General features: G+C 40.2%; 1 protein-coding gene across 1 annotated transcript in view; it reads left to right on the top strand.

Moving 5' to 3' along the window:
* Positions 1-10232, top strand: part of LOC126401265 (ovarian cancer G-protein coupled receptor 1) — a 33889-nt gene extending 23657 nt beyond the window's left edge. Inside the window, exons 2-7 of the mRNA XM_050062430.1 lie at positions 3166-3468; positions 5429-5578; positions 6312-6445; positions 7262-7484; positions 9194-9374; positions 9461-10232. Coding sequence (XP_049918387.1) covers positions 3370-3468; positions 5429-5578; positions 6312-6445; positions 7262-7484; positions 9194-9374; positions 9461-9927 — 1254 coding nt within the window. The 5' untranslated portion in view covers positions 3166-3369 and the 3' untranslated portion in view covers positions 9928-10232. The remainder of the gene's footprint in view (positions 1-3165; positions 3469-5428; positions 5579-6311; positions 6446-7261; positions 7485-9193; positions 9375-9460) is intronic.
* The last annotated feature ends 4530 nt before the right edge of the window (positions 10233-14762 follow it).

The following is a 14762-nucleotide window of genomic DNA, read 5'->3' as shown; positions in this document are numbered from 1 at the left end:
GTGAGCGGTTTTAATCTCCCACTGCAGAGCCCTCCAGTCCTGAGCTGTGCAGATCCCATGCCAGTTGGTAATGTTTCCAGTCAGGATGCTTTCTATTACTCCTCTGTAAAAGTTAACACGACCTTTGCCTTCTTAAGTTTCCTCAAGAAATACCAGGATGGAGATGTCTATGTAAGTTGTAAGAGGCAAGGTAAAAAAAAAAAATACAGGCAATGTTGACCAAAGGTTTATCTCATGTGTGGGTATGTGGAGATATTATCTCCTCTCTATGAGATATGATCGCCTACGCACAGGATGTTATCTCTTACATAGGAGATAATATCATCAATGTAGGAGATAAACTGCTTAATAAGGCTGTTTTGAGAGTGACAAAGCCATGCAGAATGAAGGGCTTAGTGCATGTTACAAAGGGCAAGTAAAAGTTCAGCCAAATGCAGCATAAACAAAAGGTTTTAGCTTCTCAGTTTACTAACCACAAATGTCCACTGTTAAACAAAATGGAACTATGCAGTGGCGCCCGCCAGCGAGAGAACAATAAAAAGAGACTGGCTCTTTTTTTTTTTGTTATACTACTGATAACCTATTGCATGCATTTTCACCACAAGTCAACAGGACGAGTTTACACAATCATCGTTGCAGCTTTCATACAGTAGCAGCAACAATGTGATTAATAGCGGATGGGCTGCGGGTAGGTGAAATAATACATCATTATTGAGCAACATATTAATTGCATTTTCTAAAATGTGTCCATAGTAGGAAGCAGAGACGCTGTGCACATTTACACATGAAGGTGTGCTTTTGAAAACAGCAACAGCACTGACAGACTGGGATATTAAATCTCTTTGTCACAGGGTGGATATTATCTCCTAATATCCCATATGTTGTAGATAAACTTTTGGACAACACTGCCCGCAATATTTTTTTTTTTCACCTTGTCTCTCAGGGCCTCCGTAGATGTGAGATAACCATGTCAGGTTCTCTGTGATACCGATTCCCAGGAACCTAAAACTGTTCACTTGCTCCATTGATGTTTTTTATGTCTGAGTGTGAACAATACATACATGATACAACAATCAGAGTATGGGAGGAGTCGGCACACATCAGTTGAATCAACATGTGGTGTGTGAGATCTGTTATTCCTGAAATATGCAGCATGCACAGCTGCTATTACAGTGGCTGCTGCTGATGATAGGATGAATCCTGAATACAGCTCATAGATCATACCTTTTTCCCCCTGTTAACTTTTGTTGGTATGTTTTTCTAGCGATGCCGTGCTTTACATCTCACTCTCACATCGTCAAAATGACTGCTCATCAGTCATCGTTTTCTCTCGGCCATTATCAGTCTGTCATAGTTGCCATATAGGAGCAGTTGAGTGTCACTTCTTCTGATGCGGTCTGGCAGCCTGTATGAGAAAATTCTCACATTCTTTTTTTCGTACTGATAAAACTGCTGTCATGTTGACACGAGCAGTGGGAGGAAAATTCTGACTTTGAGGGCCTCATTTGTTTTATAAATTGAAGCTTTTATGTTGAAGGATTTTTAGTCATTGTGTTATGACGTGATCTTGAAAAGCAGAAGCCATATCACAATGGATGTCTGATTAAGGGCCATGTATATAATAATATAGTCTGGACATTTTGAAAATGGATGTGTCATCTGTGTGCCCAAGCAGGGACAGCATAAATTGTAGACCACTGCCATTGAACAAGATGATAACGGTACATTCATCTAGATAAATGTAAATGGCCTCAGCAAACTCTGTAGCGACAGGCAGTTTTAACACTTATCTAATCTTAATGTGTAAAATTTGAAGGAAATGGAAAATACTCTTAGCAACAGGATGTGGTTGATGTAGTCCTCATCCTCTGTGTCAACCACACAGAGAATAGTTTAAATGAAGGTGAGATAAGTGAATATGGATACATGATTTTTTTTTTAATGATGAATCCCATTAACTTTGGTGATCCCTTGACTTTTCCCCTAAAGTTGCTTTATAGTTGTCATTGTAATATCTCAACAAGTAGTGACAGGATTGTAAGGAAGTTTGGTGAACACGTTCATATTTTCCTCAAGATGAATTGTCGTAACTTTGGTGGTCCATCTAGCACCATCGCCAGGTGAAACTTTGTCCAACACTTTAATGTTCATGACCAAAACTAATGACATTCCATCAGCGGAGACTGGAAGTAGTTTGTGGTTACTAATAGGCAAATGTTAGCATGTTAAAAAGCTAAAGATTGTGAATATCATTATGCTGTAATCCATTGCAAGCTGGAAGTCGATAATTCTGAGTTGGTATTACAGCTTCTGATCTAAATGCGTCCCAGTGCATCTGCACGGTGAAACATGGCCACTTACAGCAGACTGATGTTTGTATGGCAAGTATCTGAGCTTCACAAGTATCTACAGAGAACCTGCATAAATTTAACATGTCCTCATAGAATGTTTCATATGATATCCTACAAAAATGCACACACAGCGGTTTCTATGATATCCCTACGAATTACGCCTCAGGAATGACATTACATCCTTAATGTAATGTGATGTTATTAATGTAAACTACAGAGGTTAGGTTTTGGCAATGAACTCAAAGTTCACTCGAGTTCACACGGTTCTGAATACTGGTGTCCCGGGCGAAAGTCCTAGCACGGTGTGCTGATGTTGGATGGTGGGACGCTGCTGCTGCTTGCTGAATGTAGTTATGCCCCCCTCCCCCCAACAAATTATATTCAGTCACAAAATAAGCCTGAAGAGCTGAAAATAAGAATAGCAGTACTGCATAGAGATACACCGTCTCATCTAGTTGCATTGGTGTGAACCGGCAGGTGTTTGGAACACTGCAGAACAGCGCACTGTAAGTAGTTGCCTGTTTAAACTCCTCTTGTCACCAATCTGTGGTCTGAACTGGGCATTAGGGCCGGGTTATGGTAGAAAAGAAGTAGTTCCTGTCTGACTACATTCTGATGGCATATATAGGAAACTTTAGTCTTTTTAAAGATCTGAATAACAGCTCCAAATTGTGTGTTTCTCTACCCACATCGGCTACTTTTAGGTTGACAACAATTATTTTGGGCAGGTTTTGATCATTTGGGCTTCTTTGTGTACCATTTTGGTGCTTTCCATTTACAAAAACTTCCTCTTCCCCTCTTCTGTGTTTCACAGTGGCCATATGAAACTGGACTACCCAGTCAGAGAAGACAAGTTTGAGCCATCGCTGAGTGCTCCAACCAACATGAAGATTTATGTGTGTGTGTTTGTGTGTGTGTGTTGTTCCATTACAGTTACATGTTAGTGTGAAAATGTTTGAAGAGATAACTGTGGGTGTGTGTATGTCAAAGGTGAAGTAGTGTGACTGTGAGCAGTGTGATGGTGTTAAACATGTCAGCGGAGGACACCATAAACTGCACCATCAGCCATGAAATCCACCAGTACCTCTTCTCCTGTGTGTATATACTCGTGCTGTTGGTAAGTGTGTGTACATCTTGACTACCTGCACAAAACTGTTGTGGCATCTGAATATTTTACGAAAGTGCAAAAGTAATTGGAAAAGGTTTGTTTCACACACAGTGACACAGGAAACTGTCATGTCTCGAGATAGAAAAACAGTTCCTCCTTAAAGTCACAGCATTGCAGCACTGACACACAGTCTCAACTAATGTTAATAGCATAAGCTGTCTTATCTGTGTCAGCGCTGTAATAGAAGTCAGGTTATTTTTTTGTGTTATATCCAGCAGCTCGTTACATTCATCATTTCGAGTATTTATGTGTTTCCACAGATTTCTACTTTCTGCCTAGATTGAATAAATGTTTGCCCTGAAAACACTGTTTAAATTCAATACTTCAGCTGCTGCGCTCTGCTTGTCTTTGGTAAGTCACCCGTAGGCCAGGGCAGTATGTGGAAATACTGAATTTAAACATTGAGTCTGCTTAGGCAAATGTTTTATCACTAGGCCCAGATAGTAGATATCTTTAGATGCACAAAATATACCTGTGTAGACACAACCTGCTGCTGGATAATGGGTAAAAAATTATGCTTTGACTTTTCCAGTAAAGGTTTGTGTTGGTAATGCTATGTGACTGAATCACAGAGTAATGTACAGGATGCTGTGGCCACAGATGGGACTTGGTAGTACAATGCTTCTCTCCTTATGTGAGCTAAGGATGGTTCCAGATCTCTGCAGCAACACTGCAAGGAATACACAAGAAGAGAAAGAGGTTATGCAAGCAAATCTAAGCCATTTTGCAACAAGCAAGCATCATTAAATGCATCCAGCTAATCATAGCTGTGGGGTGGGGGGGAGTTTTTGCATGAGAGTTAGCACCTCCAAGTCTGAAGGCATGGTTCTCTGCAGGAAAATAGTAGGTTGCCCCGTCCAGGTTGGGAGTGAGTTACTACCCCAAGCAAAGGAGTTCAAGTATCTCAGGGTCTTGTTCACAAGTGGGGGTAGACTGGAGCGTGGGATGGATCAGCAGTTTGGCACAGCATCTGCAGTGATGCGGGCGCTGCGCCAGACTGTTGTGGTGAAGAGGGAGCCTCTTATACCCTTTTTCAACCAAATAAGCTCTGGTTCTTGAACCAGTTCCACTCAGTATTCTTGGAACCTTGGTGCTATCAGGCAAATTAGCCTCCATTTCAAGCAGTTTTGAATAGAACCACAATGCACAATGCAAGGAACCAGTAGTAGCAAGATGGTAGATTGCACTGTTTACCTGTGAGCTGTTATTTGTTACAGACATTCATTTTTATCCAAAAAACAAGCATTAATGATAAGAAGACGTGGAAGACTACCACACGCAAGACTGCATCCTCTCTTTCCAATCTGTAGAATATGGCATGCTCACTGATGTCATCACAGTTTGCACTTCAGGTCAAGAAAAACCTGCTATTTTTTGGTTTCAGTCGGGAGTCAACTTTTCAGACTCCGATCAATTTATATTTGGTTGACATACACCGACCTGTTCCAATTTAGGTGCGCAAACCAGAACGGAATCCATTTTGAGTTGGTGGAAAAGGGGTATCACAGACACAGAATTATTATTTGTCTTTTTTGAAACCATCACCACATCTTTTCTCTAACCTTAATCAAGTGTTTTCTGCTTAACCCTAACCTGACATAGTTTATTTGCCATAACCATGCTCTTTCCCCAACTTTGACCATACTGTACGTTAACTGTGTCTTATTTACATGACAATAACCACACCAAAGACAGCAGATGTTGTAGATGTTGTAGAAAGTGCAAACTTTGACATTTTAGGCATTGGACTCCAAAACTGTTGAACTTCATTTGGGGTTTTGAAGAATGTCCTGGTTTGGTTGTCTGAGCAGGGGGGGAGTGTTCTAAACATGTGCTTTAGTTATCAAGTAATTAAGAGGTGGGAATTGACAATCAAAATGATCACAATAGATGTTCTTCTTGATTCTAGGTCGGTGTTCCCTCCAACCTGTACTCTTTGTACCACGCTGCTCTGCAGCTGAAGCAGAAGAATGAGCTGGGAGTTTATTTAATGAACCTTACTGTGTCTGATCTGTTATACCTGGCATCATTGCCACTGTGGCTACAGTACTTCTTTCAGGTAAAGTAAAAACACTCATTTATTTTGTTATAACAACAAAAAGATGTGATCATTATTACAAGCATAAAGTAACCACATTATGTGCTTAGCATTTTTATGCATCTGCTCCGGTGACAGCCATGGCCTGAGGCATTATGTTTTCAAAGGTCAATGTCACTGTGACCTTGCATCTATCTCAAAAACAGCTTAAGAGGAGTTTCTTCAAATTTGGTACAGACCTCCATCTTAAGTAGTGGATGAACTGATGAGATTTTGGTGGTCAGAGGTCAGTGTCACTGTGACCTCATCCATCTCATTCTTGTGCAGGCAATATTTCAAGAACCCACACAAAGGTCTAACAGGATAGAATGATGAAGTGATGACATTTTATATCCAAAAGGTCAAAGGTCAACATCACTGTGACATTATAATGTTCTGCAAAAACACCTTTCTGGCCACTACTTAATGCCATAAATCAGGAACAGAAGGGGATACATTTAGTCAGACACTGAATTTGTGAAGCTTATCTTGGATGTCCACCTTGAAACTGTGCTGATTGTATAGATTATGGGACTCCAACGCCTAATGAACATCTGATCAGAAAGTGTTTTTGATGAGCTACACCACTCACACACTGTAGGCTCATTTTGTCAATTTGGATATTTCTACAATTGCTTTTATCCATGTGTCACCCACCTGTTGTCTTGTACATTTACCTAAAGTCTTCTTTCATGTACGTGCCTTGTTGTTTCAGGATGATGATTGGAGTCACAGGGAGTGGCTGTGTCAGCTGTGTGGCTTCCTGCTCTATGAAAACATCTACATCAGCATCGGTTTCCTGTGCTGTATTAGTCTGGATCGCTACCTGGCTGTGGTCCACCCTTTAAGGTAATTTTGATTTGGCATGATAAAAATGCAAGCAGTAGGTCACTGTCAGTGTTAATCTTCTTCAACTTTTTAATCACAGTTCTTTTATGCTTATGCAGTTTTGTCAGTATTTTTCGAGCTCATTGGATGCTAATCTAAAAATGTCATAAAAACTGTGCTGGATTACTGTTAATTTGTTATGTTGATTTGTTCTGTACGACATCTATTGCACGTCTGTCCGTCCTGGAAGAGGGATCCCTCCTCAGTTGCTCTTCCTGAGGTTTCTACCGTTTTTTTTTCCCCGTTAAAGGGTTTTTTTGGGGGAGTTTTTCCTTATCCGCTGTGGGGGTCCAAAGGACAGAGGGATGTTGTATGCTGTAAATCCCCCTGAGGCAAATTGTGATTTGTGATATTGGGCTTTATAAATAAAATTGAGAAGTGTCTGAAGGGGAAAATAGCACAGGTCATGGTGCAGTTTTGACAACTGTGGCTGAAATTGAGCTTTTTTTTTTTGTTCTCCACAGCATCGTCACAGCATTGATTGATTGATTGATTGATAAAAACTCTATAGTAAGTCAGTAAAAGTCATAGTGTGGGCACTTTCCATGTGTGGTCCTCAATCATATGCTGGCTCCCTAAAAAGACACTCAGTCATCAAAACGTTTAGCACTAAGATTTCTGTTTCAAAATGCTTTAAAATGATCAGTTTAGCTGTTGAGTTGGTTTGGGTTGCCTAAGGTTAACAATGAAAATGCTCCCCCTCCAGTGTTAAATAGGTTAATTTGGCCCTAATGCTTATTACCTCTTCTTCTTTTCTGTCTGTTTATTCGTCTCCAGGTTCACCTCTCTTCGCTCTATGAGCGCAGCGTGGCTTGTTACCGCCATCATCTGGCTGAAGGAGATCGCTGTGGGTGTGGTTTTCTTTCGCCATAAAGAACTGAGCAAAGACCGCAAGAACCAATCAGTGTGCTTCGAGCACTACCCCATGCGGCCGTGGGAGTATCCAATCAACTATTACCGCTTCACTATTGGCTTCATGTTCCCACTGGCTATTCTATCGGTAGGATAGCTGTTTTACAAATCTCTTTTTTAAAATCACATTATAAGATACAATATTTTATGCCTGATATCTGTGCATTAGTAATGATGTATGAAGATGGTGGCAGCACACCAATGGTTCACCCACACACGTTTTCACTTACTGTGCTGTATGTTGCCTGATTGGACCTCTTGTCAGGACTGTGTAGATGTGTACAAACTGTACTTGAATGACATTTCCGTCTCTCTCCTGTTAGTTTTGTTGCACCAGTCAGTGTGGGAAGCTTACCCTGGTTTCATTCTTATCAGTTCATCAAGTTTTGTGACATTATGTAATACCAAGCATAACTCCACCAAGCTTTAAAGGTTTTGTATTTGACATTCAATTAATTTCTATGGCAACAAACCACCATTACCTGCGTAAAGATATCGCGTAGTAATGGCATCTTGAGCAGAGAATGAAGTCACACTACTACTGTGTTAAGTAATCTGAGCTTTCTGTGGTTTGTTGTGGTAAGCTAGTCTAGCCATGTACGCTAAGAATCTAGTGCGCATGCGCCCGTGCGTGCAGCCTGTTGCAGTCGCTCCTGCTTGTTTTCTTGGTTTTCTTTCAAAGAAGAGGGCCTTCAGAGCTGGTAACAGGGAGGAGGTGAGAACAATACAGGGGGAGCTGAAGATGAAGATCAGGGAGGCTAAGGAGAGGTACAGGAGGAAGCTGGAGAGGAAACTCCAGCAGAACAACATGAGAGAGGTCTGGAGTGGAATGAGGACCATCACTGGCTTCAGGACCAACAACCACAGAGGAGTTGAAGGCAGCATGGACAGGGCCAATGAACTGAATCTGTTTTTTAACAGATTTGACACTGCTGGCCCTGCCCATCCCCCCCCTGACTCTTCTGCTGTCTGTCTCGGGGATCAATAAAGTATTTCTGATTCTGATTCTGATTGTAAGTGCATGTGTGTATCTCACTGTCTAGCTCATCGCTGCTGCTGTACACTGTGCTCACATAGTGGTCACCAATGAAATCGGGCCCACCCTCCAGTTCCCTCCCTGGTTAACACCGTTAGCTCAGTCAGCACTGTTACCGTTGTTTAGTGCTGTTGATTGAGTTAGCACCATTAGCTGCTAGCAGCAGGCTCAGTAGCCTTGATGAACTTGTGGTCCCTCTCTCCACTCTCTCTCAGTAAGACCCCTAATGGTGATGTCTATAAAGCTACTGACTCCAGTGAATCTTGGGAAATGAATACGTTGACAGCTATTTGGCAAACGTTTGTGCTTTACTGCACAACATCTGGAATTTTTCTAAATTTTGCACAAACGTTCACTTTGCCTTAAGGATGAAGTGATTAGAATTTGGTGGTCCTTACAAAATATGTTTTTGTCCATAACTCAAGAATTCAAATGCTAATTGCGACAAAATTACACACAAATCTCTAATAGGATATGATGAAGTGATGACATCACAATGTCCTGCATAAACACTTTTCATTATTCAACACCATATCTCAGAAACAGAAGGGGAGACATTTGGTCATATACTGAAGTGGTGACACTAATCTTGGGTGCCCACCTTGAAACTGTGCTGATTGTACAGATCTTCTGTGCTGCCGGGTTGAAGATGTGTGTGAAGCACCAATGTTTTCATAGACATGGATGTAAACTGTTAGTGCAGCTTGACCGGTATGTGGAGAAATACAGCTGCAAAGTATTCATTCTAATTGTCTGTTCAGATCAGCTACCTGTGCGTCCTTCGTGCTGTGGGTCGGAGCGCTGGGACCCAGCCGGATCAGAAGACGAGAGTCAGGCAGTTAGTCAGCAGCACCATCCTCATCTTCCTCGTCTGCTTCTCTCCTTACCACGTCTTCCTGTTAGTACGCACCCTGTTTGAGCGGGACTGTGACTTCATCACAGGTACAAAGTAATGTTGCAAAGTAATATAGTGACTAAGGTTGAAAATGTTTTATCTTGACCATGTGGCCTGTATTCTTATCTTCCAGGAATATTTAATTACTACCACCTGTCGTTGTTGCTGACCACCCTAAACTGTGTGGCTGACCCTGCTCTGTACTGCTTTGTGAGTGAAAGTGCACGCCGTGGCTTGTACAGAGCCATATTCCGGCCTATTGGCAGGATACTGTGCTGCTGCCTTCGCCGCGGCAATGCCAGCCCTGCCAACCCAGCCACCGATTCCCATGAGGTTGCAACTGATGAGAACAACGGTCATCCGACTGTGATGCTACTCACGCACACCAGCACATTCAACTCAAAATCAGACACTTCCAGCAAAAAGACAATTTTAATCACACAGACTAATGAAAAAACTATCACACCCTTAATTGTCCAAAATGATAGACACTCTGACAAATATGTGGACAGTGATGGAAAGCCCAGCTGTGTGATAGCCATGGAAGAGCAGAGCCAAGACACAGAGAGGACTGAAGAGACTGACAAGAATTCCAGCTGAAACAGTCCGAGGAGCAAATTGCGCTAGTACAGGCCTCAGAGCAGTGGGATCAACAGAGCAAGACTGCTTGTAAAGGCACAGTCTAGCAGTGGCCCTGAGAGCCTGCTGCCCACCATGCTATGTTTACATCATCATCATATCAGATTATATCATATCATCATCATCATCATCATAATCATCGTCTAGTGGCATTAGACTGAAAACCGTTTCGTCTCTCTCACAAGTGATTTATCTTCGCTTTACTACAACAACAGCCAATGTGTGAGAGCTCAACATAAATCTGGCATCTGCTTTGCCACTGTAAATGCCCTGTTTACATTTGCCTGGTTTGTAGAGATAGGAGCAAATTGGAGGTGTAGTTTGAAATTGACAGAAGGTTCCTATGCATCAGGAGCTCACAGTTATTGACCCTTAAAGGAGTTTCCTTTAAAACAATTGTGTTATGCTGCCGCTTTCTAATAAGGTACCCTTTCCCAAAGGTGCTTGTAACTAATGGCATTATGAATGGTTAAAAATTGATTTACTGATGCTTTATAGGTCAGTTGTAAGAAACCATTAAAAATGTTTGGGTTGCCTCAAGTCAATGTATGGTCAGGGATAGAGAAAATAATGTCAGTCTACTTGCAAGGACAAAAATAGGCAACTATAACCATAACATTACTTGTTTAAACATGGTGTTTAACTAAAGCTACAGTAGGTAACTTTTATAAAGGGTGAGGGTTAGGGGGAAACTGTCACTGTATATATCCACTAAATCCACACAGTAGTACAAAAAGTAGTTTTGACAGTTAGTCAAACAAGGCAGCACTGATTAGACATGAATCAAGATTCTGTAACTGCAATGCAATTTCTCACCTCAGTGGTTTTCAGAAACATATTTTAGTGTACTGTTGTTGAGCTGTAAAATGGGAAAGTTGCTCTGGCTGCAGGGCAGTGCTCCACTCAACTGTTTCCAACACAGCTGCCAGGTCACAAACCTTCTCATTTTACAGCTAAACAGTACACTAAAGTATGTTTCTGAAAACATCTGAGGCGAGGAATAGGCAATGCAGTAACAGAATCTTGATTTATATTTGATCAGTGCTGCCCACAGTTTGACTGCAGTTCATGAGCAGTGATTGACATGATTAACAGCTGTGTTAGAGAGTTCTTAGCTCTGATTGGTTGTTTTCCTCCAGCCATGGCATAGCAAATTCCATTAGAGGTAATAGGTTTAGGAGGAGGGACATCATTTTTTCACAGACCATCTGTCTTACATAATACTGGATGTAGTGACAGTTTCAGCAAATATGACAACCTCAGTTATTTTCATAAAAGTCACCAACTGTAGCTTTAAGATGTCTGTCCGTCTGTCCATCCTGGAAGAGGGATCTATCCTCAGTCACTCTTGCTGAGGTTTCTACCATTGTTTTTCCCGTTAAAGGGTTTTTTTGGTGGGAGTTTTTCCTTATCCGCTGTGGGGGTCCAAAGGACAGAGGGATGTTGTATGCTGTAAATCCCCCTGAGGCAAATTGTGATTTGTGATATTGGGCTTTATAAATAAAATTGAGAAGTGTCTGAAGGGGAAAATAGCACAGGTCATGGTGCAGTTTTGACAACTGTGGCTGAAATTGAGCTTTTTTTTTTTGTTCTCCACAGCATCGTCTTGTGACAAACTTGTGTTTCATCATTATTTAAACTTATGGCTAACTAAAAGCAATTACCTTGATTACTTCCACCACTGATCTGAGTAGTGTGACACTGTACTGAGTGACAGAGGAGGATCATGGACAGAACATTATGACAGTAAACATGACAGAAAAACATTAATAACCCTATTAGTTACAACTTACAGCTTTTTGGTAAAGGGGAACTTATTAGAAAGTGGTACCAGTGTTCCCTTAAAAAGATGTCAGTGAACTCTGTATTAGTGCAGCCATTTAAGCTCCATAATGCTAATTCTTCTCTCTTCCTAAAAGCAATCTATAATGTGAGATTTACCTTTTGGACATATTCATCTTCTTATTGTAGAGTGAGAAGCTGAATTTGATCTTATATTAATAACCCTTTAATATTTAAACACTTTAATATTGGAAAGAAATTTTCCAGCATAATCCATCCACTTCTATCTACTATACAACCAAGGAAAAGACTACAAGATTTTCACAATAATTTGACTCAGTGAGATGAAGTAACAACACAGTGTTCGGTATCAGTACAAACATAACGCTATACTTGAAGTGTTGCTGATAGCACATCACAACTGCATTAAGAACACATCCTGTGCTTGGTAGCTAATTGTTTTTAACAGTGCATCAGCGCTTTGCACTAAATTAAAAGGTGGAATAATGATGGTGCAGCTATACAGTTACTGACTTTAATGGACTTAATGACATTGGCTGACTTGTCTGATGAGATGGCTAATGGGGCACTGGGAAAGGGCTGAATATATTAAAGTTGTACATGAATATGACAGAAATCTGTCAACCGGCCTTCTACAGTATTTTGTTCATTCTTTAGTCACATGTAGGGGGTATGCTGAATGTGGAGTGGGCAAGAGGGGAAAACAGTCCTATCCCTCAGCCTGTAAATGCTGGAAAATCATGGTTCTTAAACTCACATATGAGAAACTATTACATTGACTCTGATTAATTAAACTCACCATAATATAAATACCCTACAGCCATTACTGCCACGATGTAATAGACTAGCATGCTTTTGTGAATTCAATTGACGTTACCAGACAGTATAGCAGCGCTATTACTCAATGTGACCATGTTTTGACAATGTGCTGTAATGTTATCACCCAGGGATTTGCAACCTCAAGAACAATAACAAGAACATTTTTTTTTTTTTTTACCAGTGGCTAAACAGTCTAACACTGTTTGAATTTAAGATTGAATTTAAATAAACAGTAGCCTAATTTTAGCGTGTATCAAGTCAGCATATTTTCACATGTAACTGGGTGAATTACAGGTTTATGTCAACCAAACCAGAACTTGTGATTGTTAAAACAGTGGATAGACAAACCAAGACATTTTCTGTAACTTTTATTTTGTTTCTGTTGGCTTCAAATGAAGTGTGTTGTAAGATAATACAATTACTGTTTATTTAAATGGAGTCTGGTGGGTTTGAAGAAAACAATTTTGGGGCTGTTTCTGTTAAACAAAATGGATCATACTCTTTAACAAAAATGTCTATAGGGATGCTTTCAATAATCTTGTCAGACACTTATAATAGAAATCTGATCCTGTCAGTGGCAAAAACAAACACTTTTAGTGGGCACCTTTAGTGGATGTCAATTGACGGTGTGAATGTTTTCTGAGTGGTTGCATTGCTTTGGCTCGACTGCTGCTCTCTCTCAATACTGGACCAATTTCAAAAAATGTTCTTCCCATCGATCACTTAGACATAAAAACATGCAAAAAAAAGGAGAAAGAAAATAAAATACCCTTTAATTCTAGATTTTTAGGTTTATTTGATGCACAGAAAGCCACACAGCAACTTTTCAGCATCGTAGCAAATGCTAAATTTTCCCACTTGGTGTAAAAGGATGTGACCTTTCTTGGCTGTTTCCATGAACACCGATTGAATCTATGATGTAATGTCCATGGACTTACTTGTGTTTTTGGTTAGATGCCTGAAACAAGGTCTGCGTTAACACAAACTTAACAGACTTTAATGTTTTGTTCTAAGACATAAAATTCATCAGTAAATACCCCATTAATGAATTTTGAAGCTTGTGTCTTAAAAAAGGTGGTTGCTAACAAGTGGCTAAATGAGACAACAAAACGTCATCACGCAGTAGTAATAGCAGTAGTAGTTTATAGCCCAACGGTAGCTTTTTACTTCTGGTGATTGCATTCATGCTTCAAAAATCATACAGGTGGTGTTTATTTTTGAGAATTATCTCGCTGAACAAAACGTGTAAACATTTGTTTGCCACAGAGACTTTCTTCTGTAATAATCCAAAATCCAATGGAAAAATCCCACAGGTTTTTTGACTAGGGAACCATGCTAACATCTGTGTTGGCCTACAGAAAATGACCATCCCTGGAGCTTTCTTTTGAAATCTTTGGCTTTAAAGCAAGATTGTGTAACTTTTGCTAAACAGTAACTGACAAATAAAGGCTAATGGTGAATGCTAAATCATAGAGTGACAGCAGGACAAGAGTCGTCCAGGCAGCTATCTTACTCTGTCAAGTTTGTTAGCAATAGCTACCTAAAGTTTACTGACATTACAGGGTAGCTAACATTAGCCCCCATAAGCTAGTGGTCATACCAGACCATGTAAGGCTGTAGCAAACAAAACTCCTTAGTGTATTTAATAGTAACAGGTTTATTTCTTTCGCTAAAAGTTATGCAGTCTTGCTTTAAACACTAATTTCATCATTCATCATTTGACCCGACTGTCCTTCCTGTTTTGCTTATTTCACAACTTTAACCACAACTTCAATGTTTTTAATATGTTACATGTGTTTGAAAAAGTGCTACTATTTATTTTTCAGTATTTTTGAAAAGTACTTGTCATTTTAACTAATGATACCATTTTAAAAGCAAATGGCTCTGGGTGACTTAAAAGTTTCATGTTGGTGTCCGATAGATGCGCAGCATGTGACAGGCTTTGAAACAGGCAGTCTGTGGTTTTTAACACTGGCATGCATCTGTGCCACGAGAGACTAAATATCAAGGGAAACAACCTCTAATGTTTACATATTGCTATTTGCATGCATGGGAATGGCCCTATATTGTTATTGTCATAATTTTATATTGTTAAGAATCTGTAAGTCCATTTGTTATTCAGCTACTATACGTTCACAACTTGTGTTGTAGATCTATAACATATTGTCAAAACT

Source organism: Epinephelus moara, chromosome 14 (assembly GCF_006386435.1).
Source record: "Epinephelus moara isolate mb chromosome 14, YSFRI_EMoa_1.0, whole genome shotgun sequence".
Taxonomy (NCBI): domain Eukaryota; kingdom Metazoa; phylum Chordata; class Actinopteri; order Perciformes; family Serranidae; genus Epinephelus; species Epinephelus moara.
This window is presented reverse-complemented; position numbering and strand designations above follow the sequence as displayed.